The 22,978-nt window shown below is 44.8% G+C and overlaps 2 protein-coding genes across 2 annotated transcripts in view; both read left to right on the top strand.

Moving 5' to 3' along the window:
* LOC104073145 (guanine nucleotide exchange factor DBS-like) overlaps positions 1 to 2,881 on the top strand; it is a gene marked incomplete at its 5' end in the record, with an annotated part of 31,198 nt that extends 28,317 nt beyond the window's left edge. The window contains 3 exons of the mRNA XM_009572826.1: positions 436 to 548; positions 1,505 to 1,608; positions 2,781 to 2,881. Coding sequence (XP_009571121.1) covers positions 436 to 548; positions 1,505 to 1,608; positions 2,781 to 2,881 — 318 coding nt within the window. The remainder of the gene's footprint in view (positions 1 to 435; positions 549 to 1,504; positions 1,609 to 2,780) is intronic.
* Positions 2,882 to 8,971: 6,090 nt separating this feature from the next.
* Positions 8,972 to 22,978, top strand: part of LOC104073144 (lysosome-associated membrane glycoprotein 3-like) — a 17,284-nt gene continuing 3,277 nt past the window's right edge. The window contains exons 1-5 of the mRNA XM_009572825.1: positions 8,972 to 9,017; positions 13,722 to 14,506; positions 15,961 to 16,083; positions 20,158 to 20,212; positions 22,060 to 22,227. Coding sequence (XP_009571120.1) covers positions 8,972 to 9,017; positions 13,722 to 14,506; positions 15,961 to 16,083; positions 20,158 to 20,212; positions 22,060 to 22,227 — 1,177 coding nt within the window. The remainder of the gene's footprint in view (positions 9,018 to 13,721; positions 14,507 to 15,960; positions 16,084 to 20,157; positions 20,213 to 22,059; positions 22,228 to 22,978) is intronic.

The raw sequence follows: 22,978 nt of genomic DNA, 5'->3' as shown, positions 1-22,978 counted from the left end.
TTTGATCTGGGGTGTTGGGAGATTATTCCAAGACTATTTTGTTCATCAGGATCAGGACCACAAAAAGTCACCCTTACTTGTAGGCTGTAGCTTTACCTCCTACAAAAGTGAGGGAAAACTCTGAGCCTTTAAAAAAGTAATTTCAGACTTTTCCAGATAACTTAAGCTGGTGTCACAAACGCAATTTCTGTATCAGAATAATGGCCGGCAGAATAATTCTAAAGCCTGAATGCACAGCACAGTTCTGTCCTAAGTTTGAATAATATTTAACCTGGGCATGATAAAAGGAATAAAAAGTGACACAATACCCTACAGAAGAAATCTCTGCCACCTTGAAATGCCTAATTCAGTATTTAACTTAACCCGCTCTCTCTTGCACAGTGTTCTTTCATCCGCAGTGACTGTATTTCTGGTGCATTGTTTCATTCATTTTAGGGGACCAATCTTTTTCGGGTAGAAGGCAGTTTTGACAGCTGTTTCCCAGATTCTCTTACACTCGAGGATGGAGATTTAGTGCAGTTTGTGCAGGAAGGAGAGAACGGTCAATGGTAAGTACAGCAGAGAGACAGAATTTGACAGGTAGAACAGCCATAACCTCCTGGAAAAGATGGAAAATATTCAGAAGAATGTCAAAGCCTCTTCAAAATCAATCCAAATCCACTCACCCCATTGACCACAATGTGAAAGAGGGAGTGGGAAGCATGAATATACAAGCAGCTTTGGTTAATTCCACCTGGTTGGCTTTCATCCCAAATGCTTGTGACATGAGGCTTAAGGGGACAGAAGTTTGCATAAAGGAAATGGAGGGCAATATTTGGGCTTTTGACACCTTCCAGCTAGAAGGACAACTGTCAAAGGCAGCACCCTCCCATTGGATATATCAATAAAATCCCTATGCCTTCCATCGAGCTGCAGCAGTGAACCAGAGAGCATTTTTAGCCCCAAAGGCTTAGATATAAGATGTGATTGACAGAGTGGAATGAATCTGGCCCCCTTGAGCTCACGGAGTGTTTATTGTCTCTTGCTGACAAGTGAGTGTTAGGAACAGACCTGGCTGGACATCTGAATTCTCCTTCCATGGGTAATTTGCAGGAAGAAGATCTGATCTCCTTGAAGTGCCCATGCAGTCAGACCCATCATTCAGAACTGACATGCAGCTGAGACGGGAGCAAGTCCCATAGGGTGAAGTAGGTGGGAAGTGAACTAAACCCATCCACCCCAGATGGTATTTACACCAAGGGGGATGGTCAATATGAAAGATTCATTTTCTTCAGCTCTGAATTTGGTCCAGGGTCTCAAATTCAGGCCAAGGCCATTGCTTCCTTGTCACACAGTCTGCTTGCAAGTGAGCTTGAAACTTAGTCACCGGCTAGCTGTAGGACTGCCCTGGGTCCTCTGCCTTCTTCTTTAGCTTAGGAAATAGCTGCCCAACATGCACCTCTAAGAAACACAACCCAGGGAAAGGGAATGTAGTGAAATTCACTGACTGTTGTCTGAATTTCAGGTTAGTGAAGAAACTGGTCTCTGAGAAAAGCGACTGGGTTCCTTCCAGTATATTGCAGCCAGCAGAGGGGGACAGTAACAACATAATTAAGAACAGCAATGCAGGTAATAGAGAAATGTGTCACTGGCATTTAATTTTTTTTTTCATACTCAAAAAGAATGTGATAAAAAAGGATGTGATAAACAGTGCACTTTCTGTATTAAAGTACTCAGCCTGAGTGTATGTCTGTGCTGCAGTCTCTGGTGATGCAGCTGAGCTAGCCTGAAATTTGGTGCCATGGGTGTCAGAGCTAGTTAGGCACAGTGGCCTACCATGGCATGGTTTAATTGTTTTTCCCTTCCTGGGCAGAACTTGAAGCTCCCACCAAACTCCTGTGGCTACCAGTAGTCAGGCTGGCTACTTTACAGCTAGCCCAAGTCATATGGCAGGGTGTGTTGTAACCGCAGGATAGCTTTCATCCTGACAGAGGTAGCTTTTGGATTTAGATCAGCATCAGGGCTGTGGTTCTTGGTCTAGGTTTGAAAACATTAAAATCTCATGAACCATTACGGCTTTCATCATATTTCACTGCTGGCTCCAAAGGCTGGAGGAAGGGCTGCTCTGGCGAGATTTCAGCCAAATCAGCACTAAAAGTCATCCTTTCTTCAGCTTTGGTTCTGACCTAACACCCAAACAGGTTGCACTGGAAAAGCTGAATCTCAGCAACTCTTCAGATCAAAGGTTTACAATTTTAGATTAATTTTGCCCATCCTTAAATATAATTTACCAAAATGTGTCCTGCTTTTCTTCTGGTAACAGAAGAAAGCAAAATCTGGCACAGCCATTCCCTGGGGACCTGCAATAGAGAGCTACCAGCGTTTTATTCTGAGTTACTGGTTTCTTTTGGGTTTTTTTTTTTTTTTTGGTCAGTTTGTTAAAGTGGAGAAAAACCTTTCTGAAAGTTAACCAGGATTCTTTGCTGTGGTTTAAAGGGAGTTAACTGCTGCTCCTTCACCTCCACAGCAGGTCAGTTCTGTCTTCACCCTCAGTGCCTAACTATGGCTCTCATTTCTTTGGCATGTCTAATGCTTTAAAAGAAAAATAAAGCCACACACACATTACAGTTAGTTACATGCCAAGAGCCTCCCTTGCCTTTAGTAAAGGAATTAGGAGAGCAGTAGAATTGTGATTATTTATTTTTTATTTTATTTCAGGCTTTTAACAATGAACCTCAAGACTGTAAATGGGAAATCCTTTAGATGTATTGTAGTGACAATGCCCATGTCCTCCTTTTCAGACATTTACAACGATTCCTGCAGTACAGCCTCAGTAGAGTCAGACACCAAGGAGAGCGAAGTGGCCAAAAGCTTCCCAGCAGAACAGAGGGCTGGCAGCTGAACAGCAGGACCAGCCTTCCTCAGGACCCCATCCATCTCTGTTTATTTTGGGTGGACACTGGATCAAAGTTGCCTTTCTCACAAGCTCTGAGGTTCATAATTCACTAAAACTTTATCAGCATGAACAGATGAGAACTGTGCTGTCCACCTGGCAAGCTGGGAAAAACAAAAGGAGCATTAAACATCCAGAAAGCATCAAAACCCACCTTCAGTATTAGAGGAGAAAAATGCTTCTCGCATTGATTATCAAACTGTTTCAGAAGATGTGGCCTAAATTAGGTCGACAGCAGAGCTGAAGAGTTACTATGCACGCACCTTTTGGCAACTTTGCTTGAACACCGAGTTACTGCAGAGGGACACACGCATGGTTACGAGTTCTTGCTCTACCATGGGGTCACCTGGAGGGTTTTCCATTTGCTTGCCTCTGGCTGTGCCTTCCCCATCCTCCTTGATTCCAGCTGATACATCACAAATGTGCCCTTTTTGCTGATGGTCAACACCAAAAACATCCCATTTTAGGGTGGCTGTGGAAAGGAAACTTCTGACTTGGACCATCAGAGAGGCTTCGCGCAGCAATGACGTGACTACTCTTGCGATGGCACGGTGCACGACCTGCTGCATACAGCATTATGTTGGAATGATGCAGATGGCAACTCCTGGCTACAAGATGGAGGTGCATGGCTTAGCAGGGAAGCAAAGACATGTGACAGCTACTGTGACAAAGAACATTTTGAACTCTTTTTACAATATAGGTCATTCCTCTACCCCCTCTGCAGTCTGTAGTTGCTGGATCACAATCCTTTGTATTTGGTGCCGAGAATTCAATTGAATGCCATTTAATGTCATATGTTTGAGTAGATTGCATGCTTTCTTTCTGTGCTGGGCTATGGAGTAGATACATTTCATCCCCCATTTGGAATATACTTAAGCATTGCAAATAGGCGGTAAGCATTAGATGCTCCAATGAGTGGATAAGTGTTGTTGTTAAAGACTTCTTTCCAGGACATTTGATTAAAGGACTGTACCAAATCTCTGCCACATAAGGATGTAATGTATAACATAAAGTGATTACAGATGTTATTATTCCTATACAAGCCATTAGCTCATTTAGAGCAGCTGTTAAGGGTGTAAGGCATTTTGATGGTAATTGGGTCTTAGGTCCCACAAAAGCTGCTAATACTTTAGTAAAGATATGTATTGACTAAGGGTTGCAAACAGGCAAAGATCAGCCTGGTAAAAATGACCCTAGAAGCTCAAGAGTGAGTGATTGGCTTTCACTATTAGGGATTTTTTGTTTAACCCTGAGTCTAGCGGTGCTCTATGTAAGTAACAAAGGGGACAAAAGCACTGAAAATGGAAATGAAGCAAAACCAAAACCCACTCTTTAGTAATTGAGCCTCTGAGCAAAATAGGAGTCTGTATCATTTCTGCTATCATCTTTGCAGGGACCTGAATGCTTTTCTTTGTGTCTCAGTGGAAGCTGCCATTGCAAATATCTTAGTGTGTGAGTCAGGATAGGTGTGAAGCAGGTAGATAGTCCCATTCAAGAAAAAGCTTTGGAGTAGGTAAAGGCTTATTCAGATTTTGTTTGCCTGTGAAGGCTTATTGGTTAATTATGAGTTGCACCGTGGTGGTTAATTCCTATGGTTCTTCTAACCCTCAATATCTAAGTGCTGTGTTTTCTGACATTTTCCGTTCATGACTAAAGGACCTGAGAGTTCTGTACCTTTCTGGAAGCTAATTTTGTCTTATAGAGATAAGAGCTTGTCTGTTTTGTGCTGGTCATTTACCTTAAAAATGACACGTAGGTTCTCAGGAACGTGAATCCTGTTAGTCTACTGTAGTTACGAGCATCTTGAGGGAAGAATTGATTCCTTTCAGTCCCCTAAGGAAACTTGCAGTGTCGTTTTCTTGTAGTGCAATTATTTTATCCTCTCCCTAAAATGAGTTCATTTTGGTTTCTGTATTACTTTCAGTAATTTTTGCACGGCCTGATAACAGTGCTTCTGTCTACCCCTGCCCTAAGCATAGGAGAGGAAAGGGGTAGGGAGCTTTGATTGCACATTAATAAGTATAGCAAGCTTTTGTGTGTGTGTGAGAGAGATGGGGAAGGGTTACCCTGGGTATATGAAATTGCCAAAACTAGGATTTGTGACATTGCTGACAGATGGAAAAATGCAAACCTGCACTTTGGAGTTTCCTTCGAGGAATCTCATTCTAACAGTGAAATGGCAGTGGGAAGTCTCTGTGCAAATTGAAGATGGAAAATCAGGTATTGTCAGTCCATCTCCTACCTCTGCTGTGTGCAGGGTGACAGTGTGCTAGTCCTATATCCCCTGGTGTCTCGATATCTTCCTGTAAAATGGGAGCGACTGGATTTCCCACGTGTCGAATTCTGATGCTAAATTTTAGCATGTATGCAAAAATCGGGGACCCTCCAGGGGAGAGCAAAGCATTCAACCCCGTATGTCCCGCTGTGCCCACCATGAGTGTCAGTGGTGGCATCCTGTGGGGCAGTCTAGAGCTGGAGCAGGGAAGAGGATTGCTGCAGGAGTGTCTTCTCTCTCCCAGCTCACCATCTCATCATGACAACTGCAAAGGTATGGGCTGGATTATAACGATTCTCCTCCATACTTTGCTTTTGAAAACAATTTTTCTTTTTTTTTCCTCCAAAATCTCATGTTTTATCCTGTTGGACGAAGTCACTCCTGCACCATGAATGTCCTGAGGATGACGAGTAACTGACTGCCCCATGGCTGTGTGCAGCAGTGCCACAGCACTCTGGTCTCAGCGGTCCTTGGGAGCTGATTGTATCACAGCTATCCTCGGACACTACTGAACCTAAGCAGGGAGCCCACAACCGTTAATTGTGTCTTTAACCTTCCTGCAGTGCCGGCGAGCCAAAGGCAGCTGCCTGTTTCTGTTTCCACAGCCCAGACTCAGACCGTGCTGCTCCCATTGCAGCTGCTGCTGGGGAGTAACCGGGGCCCTTTGCCTGGTTGATGCCTGCGGTGCAGACGTCAGTGAGACAGTGCCACACTGCTGGGGTTGCTTTTTTAGGGAATGAAGTTTAATGACAGATCAGGCTGCTGACAAGTCTGAGGGCAGCCAACAAGAAGTAACCTTCTCGCTTTGCTGACGAGACAAAATGGGGTTTGAAGACTTTTTTTTTTTTTAATAGTAGACAGGATAGTCTTTTAATTAGTGTATTTCTGTCAAGCAAGGTGATAATTAAGGGAATGAATCTCCATGTACAGTCTAGAGTATGATTTGGTAATGTCTAGCAAGACTAATGTGTACATTAAGGTATACTTATTCTGTATGTAGGTGTTTGACACCATCATTTTCAGGTAGATGGACCTAAAAAACATAGTTTTCAAATACAGATTTCATTTCAGTCTTGTTTGGAGATGATATAGTGACCAGAAAGTCATTTAAAAGTAAAGGTTGCCACTAAGTTTCAATTGTAGAAGAGACAAGGTCCAAGGTAAACCTATGCTGTAGCAGCACTCCTGGTTGAGCAATGTGCCCTTGCTGCTTGACCAGCTGCCTGGCTGTTCTCTCCAGGTCCGGACTAGTGAGACCTGCCCTCCGGGCTGAGGTTTTGACTTGGATCTCCTCCCTCTGCTCTGCTGCCATCTTCTGTGAAACTTGCACAAACTTCACATCCTCAAAACCCTGCCCTCTGCTCAGGCGGGTGTAGCTGAGCAACAGACTCCTTCCTTACTGGCGGTAATGACAAACAGATAGACGGGCAGTTGCAAGATACACAAGTCTTGCTTTTAGTAAACCGGGCTAAAATGTAATCAGGCCTGATCCTCTCCTTCTCTCACGTCTAACCCTACTGGGTGGAGAATCAGAGCAATGGTCGTCGTCTGGATCATAAATGGCTGCGGCCAAACCATGTCTGAACATTGGCTTTTCTTGCCAGTGACAACAAAGCTGTCTGTGTGTCTTATATTCTGGTTGTGTATGTGATGAAAAGCCATTTTATTATCCATAATTTTCTTAGACTCTTGAGATTTCAAACAGGATCGAGTATGAGAAAGGCCATGCACTTCCTTTCCGAAAATACTCAAAGCCTGACTTCAAATATATATATGATTAGAAATATATAAGAAGAAAAAAAAGCCAAATTGTGTATTTCTTCTTGCAGCTGGAGCTGAAATAGCTGCTAAGATTTCCTCTCCCCAGCTGAGAATTGGTACAGTTTGTTTTTCTTACATATTTTCCATGGTGTTGATAATGATGTATTTGTATACTTTCCGAAAATACTCAAAGCCTGACTTCAAATATATATATGATTAGAAATATATAAGAAGAAAAAAAAGCCAAATTGTGTATTTCTTCTTGCAGCTGGAGCTGAAATAGCTGCTAAGATTTCCTCTCCCCAGCTGAGAATTGGTACAGTTTGTTTTTCTTACATATTTTCCATGGTGTTGATAATGATGTATTTGTATATTGTGACTGATGAGAGATAATCAGACATAGAGCACAGAATTACCTGTCCTTTTTTTCCAGTCAAGACAGAATGTATGAATTTATTACAAGAAGAAAGTGTGCAAATGAACTTCCTGTAATTAGGCCATTCTGACCTGTGTAGAACCACACCTTGTGTGAAATTTATAAAAATTATAACTAGTACAAAACATTGTGGTTGATGTCTCTATATGAAGTAACAAGTCAAATGAGCTTTTTTTCTATCCAAAATAAATGAGTATCAGTAAAGGTACATCATCACAGCTGAAAAAAATTCACACATCTGTCCAATATAACTTTATTTGTCCAACACACGTGTCACAAAAGGCACGGTGTTTTTTTTTCCTTTACTCATCTCCCTTAGTCATGTTCCTGAATCGCTGAGACTCGTAGGAGAGTGCAAAGGTTCAGAGTTGCCTATGCTAATGCTGCAGCCATAGGGCAAGGAAGTTGTAGGATAACTTTATTATAGTTACCCCCAAGATATTTGCATACCTTTGGCTACCAGTGGTTTATTAGGGAGCGCTAATTGACCCAAATGCATGTTGTGGATCATGTAGAAGGGCAAGGAGGTAAAAATGAGAATGTAGAAACACAACGCAAATACAGAGAGCAAAATAAAATGGAACTAATTTCAGCTGGTATCCAGATTTCTGGGGGCAAACTTCACCTCACTTGAGTTTTCAAGTCATTGGCCTTATCTTGTTACTGCAGTGCAATATTGGTATGAGAAAATGAAGAATCAGGACCACACCAGATCCCAGGCATGGGGCATGCTTTGTTCCACCCACACCAAGCAGGCCCTATGGCAGAGGCCCGGGGCTGGAAATCCAGCCGCACACGTGGGCAGGCGTAACGCTCTCCTGCTGCAGATCTCTGGCGCACGGCTACGCACGCTGGGACCTGCCTGCACAGCTCCTGTCCCAGCTTGGCGTGGTTTGCAGGAGGCACTTCACAGGACAGAGGTGGGTCGTTGTTATTGCTGAGGGTTGTGTTCGGACACAACGCTAACGGTGAACCATCCCGGCTGATCCACCTTCAACAAGCTCAGTCCTTGGAGCAGGACTGAACCAGCCAGCAAATGCTGCCGACAGCCCCCAACTGGGACCACAGCCCTGTCTCGCTTTTAGCAGGTGCTCTGCAGAGGTGGCTCAAGATGACACCTCTCTCTTCTGTGCCTTAACATAAAGAGTTTGGCCCTAAAGAAAGTACTTTTTTAAAGAACACAGGGGAAAGTAGTGATTTACAGGTCTTAACACTCCACTGGGGTATAGCTGCAGTCTGCACCAAGTTATCAAAACTGGAGAGAGGAGCATGAAGCTTTACGTGGCCTGCAGAGCCCCAGGTCTCAGCTGCAGAGTGAGAGCCTGTCCTCCCCCCTGTTAGCCCCACAGTCCTTTCTGTTTTCACTTTCTTTCCTAACCATCATTTATTTCCTTCTGTGGTCGTTTACCAACGAGAAGCATCGCTCTCTCTCCACCTCCTTTCCAGCCATGTGACTGAGCACTCCCTGCATCAAGTGAAACTTTTCCGTCCCCAGGAGACCTTGCTTTCCTTTCCACCCGCTCCACGGTAAGAAGCAGCACCTCTCAAACCTGCATCCGTGCTGGCCATGGGGAGGAGCGCACGGCAGTTCGTCTTGCTAACCTTCGCCTGTGGTAAGTATCATCCTCCATCATTTCTATCAGAAAAATGAGATAGACTATGCTGGGTTTGTTTCCTTGCAGTCAGGACAGCACCTAACAGACTGAAAACTTGAAGCAGTTTTGTTGCTAGCACTAAGGGCGCTTTTAATAAAGTCCCACTGCTAAGAAATAACTATAACTACATTTAATTGCAGCTGGTAGAGACTTAGTCTGGTGTTTGCCTGTGTATTTTCCCTTGCACTCTGTGGTGACATAAATTCTGACTCTGTGATGGAGTCAGCTCAAAATAGTATTAGAAGCAGGCTTTTTTGGGCTTGCTTTTCTTGATTAAAAATAATTCCCAGACCACCAGAACTGACTGAGGGTCTTGAGTGAGACAAGCAGAAGTAAAACTAAGGAAGCGTTGCTTGAGTCATTTGTCTGCGTTGCGAGATGCAGAGCGTGATCAGAAAAGCAAGAGTGAGGCGAGGGGCTTGGGGAAGGCGGAGGCAGGCTGCGGCTTAGCTCAATGACAACCCAGATCAAAGTCACCGTTCAGTCCTTAACGCTGCTCTGTGAAAATCTGGGGAGCTAGCCTGGTCAAGGACGTGTCCCAGCATGTGAAGTCATCCCTCAGCACCCGCAGCAGTACAAAATCTGCCAGGTGAAGAAGGACAGAGCGTGATTTAATCTGTGTAATGGCTAAAGGTTTGAGCTCGCGGGCGGGGTGCTGGATTTCCGTGGTGTGTTTTGCCATCGGCACACAGGGATCACACAGGTAACAACCCCCGTCTCCCTCCCAGCTCTGCTGCGGCAGCGCAGGGAGCAGGCAGACAGCCCAGGGACTTGGCCCCGAGCAGCTCCTGCCATGTCTGCTCTGCTCTCCCACACCCGCTTCATAGCCAGAGTCCACCGAAGTAGCCCCAAAACGTACACACGAAAGGAGAGCAAGATCAGCCTGAGAGAAATAACACTACTAACTCAGTGGTCAGCAAGGATCTTTTTGACCAGGAAGAACTTGTTTTCTCAGCTCTTTATCCACTTTTGATCGTTCCTTTAGTAATTTGTTGTGATGTTTTATTAATGCCACAAAGTCCAGTCTTTCTGGGCAGATAGGGAATTAAACATAATTAAAGCTTAAGGGATAAAGTCTGATGGGTTGGAAGTTTAAGAAACTGCTCCTCAGAGGGAAACTATAACAGTACCGAAACCTCTCAAAAAATTTTGGTGCTTTTCCAGCTCCTCAAGGACTCAAACCAAAGCAGCCGGAGCCGGCGAGAGTGTTTTCAGGGGTGGTAGGAACTGGGTCAGGTTTCTGTGTCCACACAAAATCAGTCAGCTAAACACGAGCATTTCTTCTGGGCAGCATAAAGCGGAACAAACCTGCTGGGCTGCTGAGCAGCGTGAGTGTGTGGTTAGACGAGACAGGGAACAAATCCCCAGCAAGAGTTTGTCTCACCCACCCATTACAGGACGGCAGGCTGAGAAATGTCACAGCCAGATCATGGCACTGAGCGCTCCACTTCCCACCGTAATGCCTGGGAGCAGGCATTGTGACGTTCCTTTGCTGGCACTGACCGAACCTCTCCAGTCACCAAAGCATGCAAATGGGGTCTCCAGGTCCAGATTGGGGCCAGCGAATTTCTGAGAGCTGCCTGATCCTTTTCTGAGAGTTTTGTTTTGAAGCGTTGCGTGCATGGAGGCTTGCTGGGCAGAACCGCAGCCCTTGGCATTTGTAACACACAACTTTGAAGCCAAGATGAGATGAGGAGATTGCAGCTGCTTGCTCCAGGAAGATACAGCGCAGGGAGCAAAATGTTGGTCATACGAAGTTTTGGGATGGCCTCATAGGAAAAAGAAACAGAGACTAACAGGGGGATGCAGAGCTGCAATTCGTTGTTGCTCTCTGGCCCCTTTCCGCAGCCCTTGGCATTTGTAACACACAACTTTGAAGCCAAGATGAGATGAGGAGATTGCAGCTGCTTGCTCCAGGAAGATACAGCGCAGGGAGCAAAATGTTGGTCATACGAAGTTTTGGGATGGCCTCATAGGAAAAAGAAACAGAGACTAACAGGGGGATGCAGAGCTGCAATTCGTTGTTGCTCTCTGGCCCCTTTTGCCAGCAGAGCCATGAAAACGGCTGCGGTTGAGCCCTGCAAGCGGCTCCTTTGCCAACTTGTGCCAGGCTCCCTGAGCGGCAATGCTGCAACGCTGAAGGAGACGTCATGAAGCTTCCAAGACCTTAGTTGGAGGGTAGGTCAGGCATCCCACGGGCTCCCCTGCCCCTTTGCACAGAGCTACCAAACTACCTCCAACAGCCACCCAAGAAGAGCCAAGACCATTAGGTGCAACCAGAGACCAATCCTTACCCATCCCTGGGAGCTCATGTAGCCAAACGCCTTTTGAGAAGATGACCCAAACCAACGGGTTTAGTAGCATGGCCGTGCCCCGACAGAAGCTCTAAAATGCTGGGGAGAGCCGTGGGAGGCTGGAGGAGCGGTCTGGCTGGTCACCTGCTGAGCATGAGCCACGGGCCACCCCAAAGACATTTCTGACTTTATCCCTCAGTGACCCTGTCAGGCTGAATGTTCTCTAGTGAAAAATAGTGAGGTTGAAATGACCTTTTAGGGAAAATGAAGTTTGATTTAAAAGCTGTGGGTGGCATCCAAATGTTAGTGAAATAATGTTTCTCTCCACGTCTGTGAGATCAGTGTTATCTGGCAGTAATCGAAACCAATCCGTTAACTAAAAACTAAGAAGTACTGACTATTTAAGACTTGTGTAAATTTAAATATGGGTTGTTTTGCAATCTTATAGGGGAAAAAAGAGTGAAAATTGCAACTTCTTCTTTTTTGTTTTCATCGTGCTGATACTCTTAGATGCAACTACCTATAGCTGGTATACGGCAACTGCTCTGATGTTCCACTGGCACACAGAGAAGGAGATAAGTTACCTGCTTTTCAGCTCTGCCAGCAGGTGTGGTAAAGTCTAGGGGAAAGTGAGAAAATGAACTAAAGTATCATATTAGTTGTGGCATTTTTAGGGTCCTTTTGATAAATTCACAATCAGAGGGATCTGTCTTGTCATTTTTGTGGCTTTTCAACTGTATCAAGTTGCACTTCTTTGATGATAACAGCTACGCTGGCAGTCAAGTATATTCTGTACAGCACAGAGGTGAAACCCAGGCAGTTTTAGGAATACGGACTATACATGTACACTTCTGCTCTTTTCTAGCATAGCCATTTTAAGGGAAAATTGAAGTGTGGGTTCAGATCTATACATCTGGTTTCATTTCTTTCGTTTTGATCTTGAATTTGATTCAAAACCCAGTAGGTTTTATTATTCTGATGTAGTCTATAGGTATCCTAAAATGGTGAGATTTTGTGAATTCAGCTATTGTTGCAGATCTCTGTTCATGCTGAGTGAAAGTAAATAAATGAAAGGAAGATGAGCTTGTGAGATAGCCATTTCCACTCTGAATGTGCCTCTGGCCTTAACTGATCCTAAAATCCAAATCTCGGCAACCTGCCTGCCACAAAGCTTTGATACTGATTCATGAGAAATTTCTTTGGAAAAAACAGCACATAACAAACTTGTCAGACAACGTGTTGTGGCATCCTCTGTGGAGCTATACCGCTAAGAATATGAGCTGTCTTGGATTTTTGGGTTCCTTCTGTCTCCAAACTGGAGAATTCATCTCTGTCCTCCAGCTAATTTAGGCAGTAAAGCATTTAACTACACCTGAAGCTTCATGCCCATCAAGGAATTCATATATGTCGGTGATTTATGATTTCTTTTGTAAGTCTTGTTGCATACTTACAATCAAAGACTCATGCAGAAGAGTTGTAACCTTCATCTATTCTACAATGTACTTTTCCTACTTTTTCTTCACTTTGTCATTTACATTTAGGAGCCAGATATTTTCTTTTCAGTTCTGTAAGGGAGGGGGACATGTTTCTGTAAATGTTATAAGATGGAAGCATAGTTTTGGTACTGTGACTATTTTTAGATGTGGTCCAGAAAGCCCCTGGATGCTGTACCCTGAAATTTCTCATTGCTGAAAGCCTGTCGCTAAGAGGGCTGGTCTTCCCTTTTTTGGAGCATCCCCTTGGGTACCTCCCAGGAGGAAGAACTTCAGGGATCAAGCTAGCATGGCTCCAACAAAACCATAAATAAATATCTGGAATTTCCCTGTCTCCCAGACCGGTTTCCCAGACTATTGTGAGTCACTGCAAGACCATTACACAGCCTCACTTCCTTCACACACAAAAAATGTTCCCTTTCCCCATGCTGTGTTGGTAAGTACCCAACCACCCCTTTGCCTGTTACACCCACTTCATCTTTCTTAGACCCTGATAATTTGCTTCTAGCAAATCTTGCTGTACTACTGCCTGCAAGGGAATTCTTGGGCTGCCTGGGGATTGTGCAGGGTCTGCTCGCGCCTCCGGCAGCCTCTGGCTTCTTCAGCAGTAAAAGCAGCGTGTGGGGAGCTGGGAGCCAATGTGCTTCCACTGCAATGGGTATATTCAGAGGTGTGAAGATTGGGGGAGTGGTGAAAAGTTATGGATAGTCCTACAGCATGTCTGCTTTCACTATCCTATCATGACTGGAGCCAAATGAAGAATAAAATTATATCACCCATTTGATAACAAAACCAGTGCAGTTATCTTGTGGGTATCAACAGAAATGTTAAAACATAAAGGTTTCTAGACTACTGACTTATTTGTTTCTTTGCAGCATTTTCCTCCTGCTTTGCTGAAGTGGCCCTGGGGGTCCACCTGTCTCCAGAAACCACATCCTTCCACCATACGGCTACTTCGGCTCAGCCACTTTCCCTTTATCATTCTTCACCCCATCAAGGCACCACAGTTCATTTTAACAGCACAGGCTCTCTTCAAACAACACCCATAAGCCATAGAACAACTGTGCAGACAACAGACCAGGTGACAACAGCACCAGGCCAGCACACGACAGCCCAGGCAGGAGCAACCACCATACAAGTGACCAGCCAGAAATCTCCCACGGTGGTATCTACAACATCAGCAGACAACACCACTGCAGCTGGTCACGCTACAACCCAGGCAATGGAAACGGTTACACCTGCAGTGAAGAACACAACTGTACACCCTATGTCCTCAACCAAGCAAGCCAGAACACATGTGAGCACAGAAATGACAGCGGCAGCCACAAACACAACCGCAAAGCACACAACGCCAAATACACAAACGACAGCTGCTGCCACAGCTACTACAGCCACCACCGTGCGAACTGTAAAGCCCACCACAGGGTCAGGAAATCAAACAACAGCGCCTAAAAGTCCAACAGCCACAGCCATGACCAACACAACAACCATTCGTCCAGGGACTCAAACAACCATCCCATCTACTACGACGACAGCAAGACCCACTCTTGCACCGCAGCCTTCTCCCATCCCCACTGGCACATACACCATTTCCAACGGGAACAGGACCTGCATCAAAGCGGTCATGGGTTTGCAACTGATGGCTCAAAATACACAGAAGGTGAGGTAGAAGCACTACAAGACTGAGCTTTGTAATGACTGTTTCTTCATTAGCTGGAATTTATTCTTCTTCTTTCAAAGCAATTTTCAGAAGTTAGCTTGTATGATAAAAATAAGTGGTTTGCTGCCAGTCCAAGGCCTTTTCTGTGCCACAGCATCTCAGCTGCTGTACTTTGGCTTGTATGATGATGTCAGTTGGACGTACGGGTGCTTTCTTATTTCAGCGATCTATCTGTGGTAGCAATACTTGGGAGGGTAGGTCAGACTTCAGTGTTATTTGTGTTTCCCAGAATGGGAGACTAATTAAAATCTGAAGTGACTTCAGAGAAGGGCTTGACATTGTGAGTTGCAATGAGCAAGAATTTGTCAACCCTCAGACTTGGATTCAGAGGTGGGTTGTCTTGATGCTGACACATGGAGATTTAAGGATCACAGAAACTGCCAGGCTGGATCAGAGCAGGGGAGCTTGTACCCTCTTCTAGCAGTGATCCACTGTGAATGATTCAGCAAAAGATGTCATAAAACCCAAAATGGTGACTATGTCCCTCAGAATTAAGGTTCTGTAACCTCCATTTATACAATATATGGGGTTACATCCTCAGGCTCTGGAGTTCATGTGCCTCAAGCCATCCCCATTAGAAATCCCAATATTCTTGCCTGGAGTCTGAATATTTCTAACATGGGATGAGTATCTAATGTTGGTGAAAGTAATTTTCATAGAATTGTAGAACCATTTAGGTTGGAAAAGACCCTTAAGATCACTGAGTCCAACCGTAAACCTAACACTGCCAAGTCCACCACTAAACCATGTCCCTAAGCACCACATCTACACATCTTTTATCCCTTGTCCTGCCTGAAGCCAGGCAGGGAGCATTGTTCCCAAGCTCACCAGACTACAGTGAGATGTTTATTACAAAAGGTGTGTATGAGATGAGACCAAAGGAGCCAAACTGTGTATTCAGGGCTCCAGAGCTCTCCTTTCAGGCTACAACATGGGTTGGCTGATGCTAGAGATGAACTGTGCAGGACACAATGAGGAGGTGATATGAGGAGCAACACGTTGAAGCCGATCTAACCACCGCCTGCCTCTGTCTTCAACTTTCCTGTGCCTTCAGGCACAAGTTCCCACTGCTCCCTCTTTTTAAATTACCACTGGTGTTCATCTGAACCTGCTCTGAATCATATCAGTTCGCTGAATGAGCAGAAAACAATTATTTTCTGCCAGCTTAATGCACTAGAACAGCTCAGTGCTGTCAGACAAGCGCTAGTGCTGGTTTACGAGCGGGGAATGACGCTGGCAGCCAGCAATTTGGCTGCCACCGCACTGCCCTGTTTACTCAGCCACACAGAGCCTGTCTGAAAAAAAAAAAAAGGCAGCTATAAATCTCTGTGTGTTTCTTATTAAGTTTCCTCTCCTCTCCATCAGCAGCCCTGCAATGTCTCTTCTCTCCACAGAAGCGGATGGAGTACATGGCTGTCAACCCCAATGAGACACAGATTTCTGGCAGCTGTGGGATGGTGCAGTCTGAGCTGAACATAACTTTCAGCGGAGGGTTTATAAGCTTCACCTTTGTAAAGGTAATTGTTGCATTTAGAGGGAAGGAGTGTTTAGGATTGGGGAGCTGGAACTCAGGCTGCCTTTGATCCAGCTTGTGCTGTGGGAAAAGGCATTTCATCCATCTCTATGCCTGTTTTCCACCTGTATATAAGGCATTATCACTCCTGTCCTTCCCAAGAGGCTAGAATCATAGAACCATGGTTAAGTCAGGTTGCAAAAGACCTTGGGAGGCCACCTGGTCCAGCCCCCTGCTCAGAGCAGGGCTAACTTCAGTGTCAAATCCGGTCTTGTCTATTTGAACTTTGAATTTGGAAAGGTTCGTACGTGCAGTGAAGGGTAAGTACGGTGCCTTGCCATCCTTTGATACACAGTGCTAGAGAACAGTGTTAAAGCTACCAGTCTAGCAACATAAAGTCTAGAAATAGCCCCAAACAAAATTTGCATCTCATTTTTACATAGGTAAAAATCTAGTGGGAGGGAAGGCTGGGTCTGCTGTTTGCATTGGAGCGGGACAGAGGGAATGGGTTTGGGACTGGAGTCCCTGCGCAGGAACAAGGTGTCTGTGCCGGGAGCTCTGACTCGCACTATGAAGTTGCTCTTACGAAATGGTGTCTCAGGGACCACCTGAATGCAGGTGAGATTCGTCATTTGCTTCCCATAAATGCCAAGTATCACAACTGCTCAGCCAAAAGCCAGCCGTGGTTGTTAAATCCAAAGGGCAGCCTAGGCAGCTGTAAGTGCCCAGGAGCCACGGCCCATCCGCAGCTGAAGGGGCTACAGATTTCATCTAGATTTCTGAGTGGAAAATTCCAAACAAGTGAACTACAACAACGAAATGGTAGATAAGTGCCCTCAAAATGCACCACACCAGGGAGACTTACAAGTACACACAGCAACTTGGGCAAGAGGCCCTGCTTACACAGTGGGAAAATGAGCTTTCTTTCTGACGTTGATACCATGTTCCCCACTGGGACCGCTCGTATGTGGATGAGGCTTTAACTTAAGCTACCAAGAGTGCTGCTGCTATTATAACCACAGGAGAAAATTGCTGAGTGCAGCCATCCTCTTGGTTCCTCAGACATTTACACGGTTACGTTTTGGGAGGCAGCACACAGTACTATTTATCTGAAGGCTAGTAAGGGCTGGGTGGTGATGCCAGAGGGCTAAAGACAGAAGTTAATATTGTGTATAAACTCATTAACGGGCAGGGAGGAACACGGCATGGGTTGGATCCCGACAAACTCTGAGTGCAACATGCATTAAGGCCATGTCATAGAATCATAGAATCATAGAATCATTAAGGTTGGAAAAGACCTCTAAGATCATCAAGTCCAACCGTTAACCCAACACCACCATGCCCACTAAACCATGTCCCTAAGCGCCTCATCTACACGTCTTTTAAATACCTCCAGGGATGGTGACTCCACCACTTCCCTGGGCAGCCTGTTCCAAGGCTCGACCACTCTTTCAGTAAAGAAATTTTTCCTAATGTCCAGTCTAAACCTCCCTTGGTGCAACTTGAGGCCATTTCCTCTTGTCCTATCGCTGGTTACTTGGCAGAAGAGACCAACCCCCACCTCGCTACAACCTCCTTTCAGGTAGTTGTAGAGCGCGATGAGGTCTCCCCTCAGCCTCCTCTTCTCCAGGCTAAACAGCCCCAGTTCCCTCAGCCGCTCCTCATAAGACTTGTTCTCTAGACCCTTCACCAGCTGCTTGCCCTTCTCTGGACACGCTCCAGCACCTCAATGTCCTTCTTGTAGTGAGGGGCCCAAAACGGAACACAGTATTCGAGGTGCGGCCTCACCAGGGCCGAGTACAGGGGCACGATCACCTCCCTACTCCTGCTGGCCACATTATTTCTGATACAGGCCAGGATGCTGTTGGCCTTCTTGGCCACCTGGGCACACTGCCGGCTCATGTTCAGCCGGCTGTCCTGGAGCTCCACAGCAGTTCAGAGCTGCATCTGGCCATCACTGCTGATCTGTGCCCTTCAACTAGTCAGGCTAAAATGTCAATCTTACAGCCTTGTTCCAAGCTCAAATTAGTGACAATTAAGAAAAGTACATATGGTTAATCAGTCATTTCCACAGAAAGTCCAAGAGGCAACAGCAAATTATACCACACCAGAGTCATTAATGCTTGAGCAGAGAAAAGATTTCAATAATCATCTTGATTTTAGTTTATGGCAGAAAGCTTTCTAAAAGCTACAGAGGAAAAGTGAAGTAAAAAATCAAGGAGCTGTTTTAAAACAAAGGATCAGTTCAGACTGTGAGTGTTTGCTTTAAATGCATGCTTCCTGCAACAAGGGGAGCATTTTCTGTGTGACAAGGATCCTTAGAAAAAGTCTGGTGATTCAAGTACCCCTGAAAGCCCCAGCTCCAGCAGCGCTAAGGAGGGTGATGTGAACCTTTAGGAGGTACTTGACCTATCTTGCCCTCAAAAAGGTGGTTATTGGCACAGCATTAGACAATCCGCCCTTCACTTAAAGATAAGCCTCAAGAGCATAGCGGGGCTCGGCTTAGACTTCTTTGAAATTCAAGTTAATAAGAAATCATTTTCCTGCTGTTTTTTCCATGTTTGGCCCCCACAGTCTCTCTAACTCCTTTGAACCAGGAGTACTCCAGCGATGGCACTTCTGATTTTCAGCGGTGAAAGCGGAGCTGGATCAGGCCCCGGGGCTGCGGTGCTGGTGCGGAGTAGCGGGAGGTGAGCGGCTGGCTCAGTACTCACCACTGCCAGCTGCTTTTTGCAAAGCACTTGAAAAAAGGAAGTTTTTTAACCCTCAGGACGTGAAGTAGGAGCAGGTGTTTTCCCCAAGCAAAGTTATTAACTGTGGCCAAACAGAACATAGTGCTGCCACCAAAGAAATGGTAACATTTCACCTATTTATGTCTTTAAGTAGGAGTAATGCTGAGAACCTTTTCTCTGGTGTATGTATTTCTTAAACTTTCCCAACCCATCCTACCAGCTTTTAAACTGCGTAACGTTAAAACGGGGCGCACAGGAGACATTCCTGCCTGCTGCCATTTATCCACCAGCTGCTCTCGCCAGTCCCTGTGTGCTCACAGCTGGAATGAGAATGAATAGGAGGGCTGCTACATAAAGACTCACACTATACTCCAACACTGCTACCAGGGAAAGCTCCGAGGGCTGGCTCTCACCTGGGGAGGACAGTGCTCAGGTTGCACCGGGGTTTCAGGGCACATGCAGGCAGGACAGTCAGCTGGAAACTTTGCTCTGTGCTGTTGTACCAGGTGCTTTCCATGTCAGCAGTCTGTAGGCATATGAAAAAAAGCCAGCCAGCACCGACGGTGTCTGCAGGGTGAAAAGAACAGTTACTTCTCCCCTACACAGACACATCCAGGTTGCCGTTTCCTCATTTGTAGTGACTGCTGCCGGCAGACAAAATAGGAAATGAGTGGTACTAGCATGGGATGAGCTCCCGATTCTCAGCTTGTTGCTGACCTCCCCCAGTTCCAAACAACGATGAACACAGAAGCACAGCTGCTTTCTGCAGTTTGCTCACGCGAAGGGCATCTATGCATAAAGTGCACTGCGGTGCCAGGAGTCCCAGGTGCTTCTAAAGGTGTCGGCTTAGGTCCTGCAAGCAGTCAGACTGCAGGTCAGCATGGATTAATTCAGTGCAGGATTACTCGCGAGAGCACTGTAGGGCCTCTCAATGAAAGCAGAACAGGTGAATAAAAATAAATTGGCCTTATCACATGCCTGTTAATTTGTGCAATGTACAATATTTGCTTAACTCACTCCTACTTTTGGTTACCACAGTATCACACAAATGTCTAGCTTGAGCAGTGCGTGCAAAAACACACCTGCGTGGTCCAGTTTCACTGAACTGAGCAGAACTGGTGATGTAGCTGAGATCGTTGCATTACACCAGCTTCTTACCTATTAGATGGAGTGATCTGGAAAAGAAAACGCAACACATCCAAGCAAGTTGGTTCTTGGGTCTTGAAGGTGATGCTTTAAAATGTGTTTTTTTGGGAAATTCTTTGTGACCATTTTGCTGTGGTGAACTGTATTTTTTTCACAAGTATGAGGATGTGTTATGAATAAAGACATATCTTCTTTTGCAGCAAGCTCCAACGTACTATGTCAGTAAAATTGAGACCGGATTACAGTTTTCTGAAGGTCAGTGATTCTACATTGTCTTAATTTCATATCAAACTGTTCTGAGTGTGGGATAGGCTTTCATATCTTTAAAACACTGAATTTGCAAATTATGTATTTTATCAGGCTTTCAACATGTCATTCACCTAGATCTTAGGGCATGAAAATGGAAGAGAAGGGCTGCAGTTTCATCAGAATTGTTCCATTTTCCTTTTGTCCTCAAAAACTTTCCCTGCCTTTCTTTACTCTTTCAGAATAGAGATTACTTCAAACCTCAATTTAAGATACAAAACAGTCCTCAAAGGTTTTATCTGCAAACACACAAAAATGCTGTGACTCCAGTTCAGTTGCATGAGCCCTTCCAGTCTAATATGCAAACTGAATGAATACAGTATCTGGATCACGGAAATGCAGAGCTGGATCCAGATTTCAAATACATCAATATGGAGAGGAGATGTGTCTGATATTTTGGTTTGGCAAAAATAAGAACTGGACCCAGGCTGAGGTTCTTAAAACTATCCTGAAATCCTAGACATCGTCTGTGCTCTTCTCTGGCGATTAGATTTTCTTTTTCTTACATAGCCCTGCTTCTCGCCATTTGAACAGTCAGGAGCTGCCCCAGATGCTACCTCCCGAGAATCGCTAAGAGAACATCACTTAGGTCAGAGAGAAAAATTCTGAGCCATCACTTCAGATTCTGTCTGACATCAGTTTTGCACAAATTCTTCCTGATATATCAAATCTGTGACAGGTTAACAACTATATTATGTCACTTCTCTGCTTGTTACTCATAAGTATTTGCATTTATTTTTGCCCCTGAAAGAAGAAAAACAAACCTGAGCTTGACCAGGTGTGTCCTAATTTTTCTTCTCACTGATGAGCCTATTCTGATCTACAGAAAATAAAGTAAAAGAAAAGCTGATCCAGAGGACCTGTCGGCTAGGAATGTTCTCAGTCTAAATGATCAGAGTCTTCCTGTGCATTGCTAAGTGCAAACTGCAGCAAAGACAAACTAATCGGCTTAATCATAAGTTTTAAAATCCTCAAATATACTTTGAGTCCTCCACAGTGATTCTGGCAAGAGACAGTGTTCTCCCTGGCTGTTTATTACTGCCGCTCTGCCAGATCTTATCATTTCACAGTCCACCAGCAGTATTTTTGCAGTGAGCAAGCCTGTATCTTTTTCTAAGATAAAAATTATCGAATTAACTGTATCAGCACACACTAGTGTACTGATTTTGACTATAGAGGACCAGGGGTACGCTGGCAGATGTGGCTGAGATACGGTGATGCAGAGTCAGTGATGTGGATGATTTGTCTTGAAGTGGAATATCTGCTTTCAAAGGAGGATATGTATCCAGGATATGCCCAGGTTACAAGATCTTTTCACGCTTTGAACTTGAGCCATATTTTCAGTAAAGTACTGTGACACTGAAATATGTTTAAAAACATATTTAATACATAAAGCAATACAGACTAGATATGTCAAATTCCCATGCTAGAGATGGTATCTCTGTTTTGTCTGGAAATAGCCGTGCTGGAGACCTAAGATAGTTGTCTGCTCCTGTGAGAATCCAGCCTCCTCATGAAGACTCGGATTGTTAAAATAGGATTTGAAGAAGCATCTGAAATTTTAGCCACTTTTTCAGACCCAAGCTCAACTGAGTTGCCCATTGATAATTAAAGCACTCATTTAAACATGGAAGAAATGTAACCGATACGTTATGGGGAAAATGTCCGTGCTATAGTCACATCTGTGACTGCTGCTCTGCCAAAGCACCGTGGATCCTCCATTTTATCTCAGAAAGATGTTGGTTCCAACAGAGTTAGTGTGGATTCTCATTTGTCTCTCTCTTTATGGCCTCCAGGTATGCTTTACTATGCAGCCATACATGAGAAGCTGTTTACCACAAAGCTGGGGAATTCCTTTAAGTGTGCCAGCAAGCAAACCTTTGGCTTGGAGAAGAATTTCCAGTTACTCTTTGTTAATATGCAGCTGCAGGCATTTGATTTTGTCGGTAACCAGTTTGGAAAAGGTAAGTAGAAAGGATACCTTTTCCACCTTTCCGAGATCTACATGTCAGCATTCTGGTAGCCTGAGGTATCTCCTTCTGCTAGATTGTGACCATACACATGCGGTGATCCTATTACACCTACAGCACAATCACAGCTTTGTAATAGCTCCCAAATCCTGTAACCTGCCGGCTGCTGTATTCTCACCCTTTTCTGAGTCATTTTCAACACAGTGCTAATACCTATGGAATATGGAAAACTATCTTTCCCTCCTACATTCAATACCTTCTGTGTCACCTTCTCATTAAAAATGTTCAGTTCTACAGCCACCATTTTATTCTTCACTCGTTTCCTGCCAGAGCAAGCGGAGGTGTGTTCACCACCATTGCACTGCCCAAACCCCTAATATGTACAGTTCAGTTCAAGGTCACTGTTCTCGATATAGTCAGATTTTAGCTATTTTGAAAGGCTCTTGACATTCATGATGTCCCACAGCTGCAGCAGCAAAACTGCCAGCTAATAAGGGATATATGTGAATCCAGGATGACGCTTTCAGAGCATCTGTGTCTAGACATGACGAAATGCACTCCTGAGGAGGAGCACAACTGGCATGCTCCCTAATTTCAGAATTAAATGTGATGCTCATCTCTGCAATTTGTCTTTTCTTGAGTACAGCCACAAAGAGGCAACCATGTAGCTTAGTAAAAGACAGAGATAGACCAGTACTGACTCCCCTGGTCCCTGCATTGCCCACGCTGGGAGAATGTATCGAGG

The sequence above is a fragment of the Fulmarus glacialis genome, unplaced genomic scaffold (genome assembly GCF_000690835.1).
Source record: "Fulmarus glacialis isolate BGI_N327 unplaced genomic scaffold, ASM69083v1 scaffold3742, whole genome shotgun sequence".
NCBI lineage: Eukaryota > Metazoa > Chordata > Aves > Procellariiformes > Procellariidae > Fulmarus > Fulmarus glacialis.
This window is presented reverse-complemented; position numbering and strand designations above follow the sequence as displayed.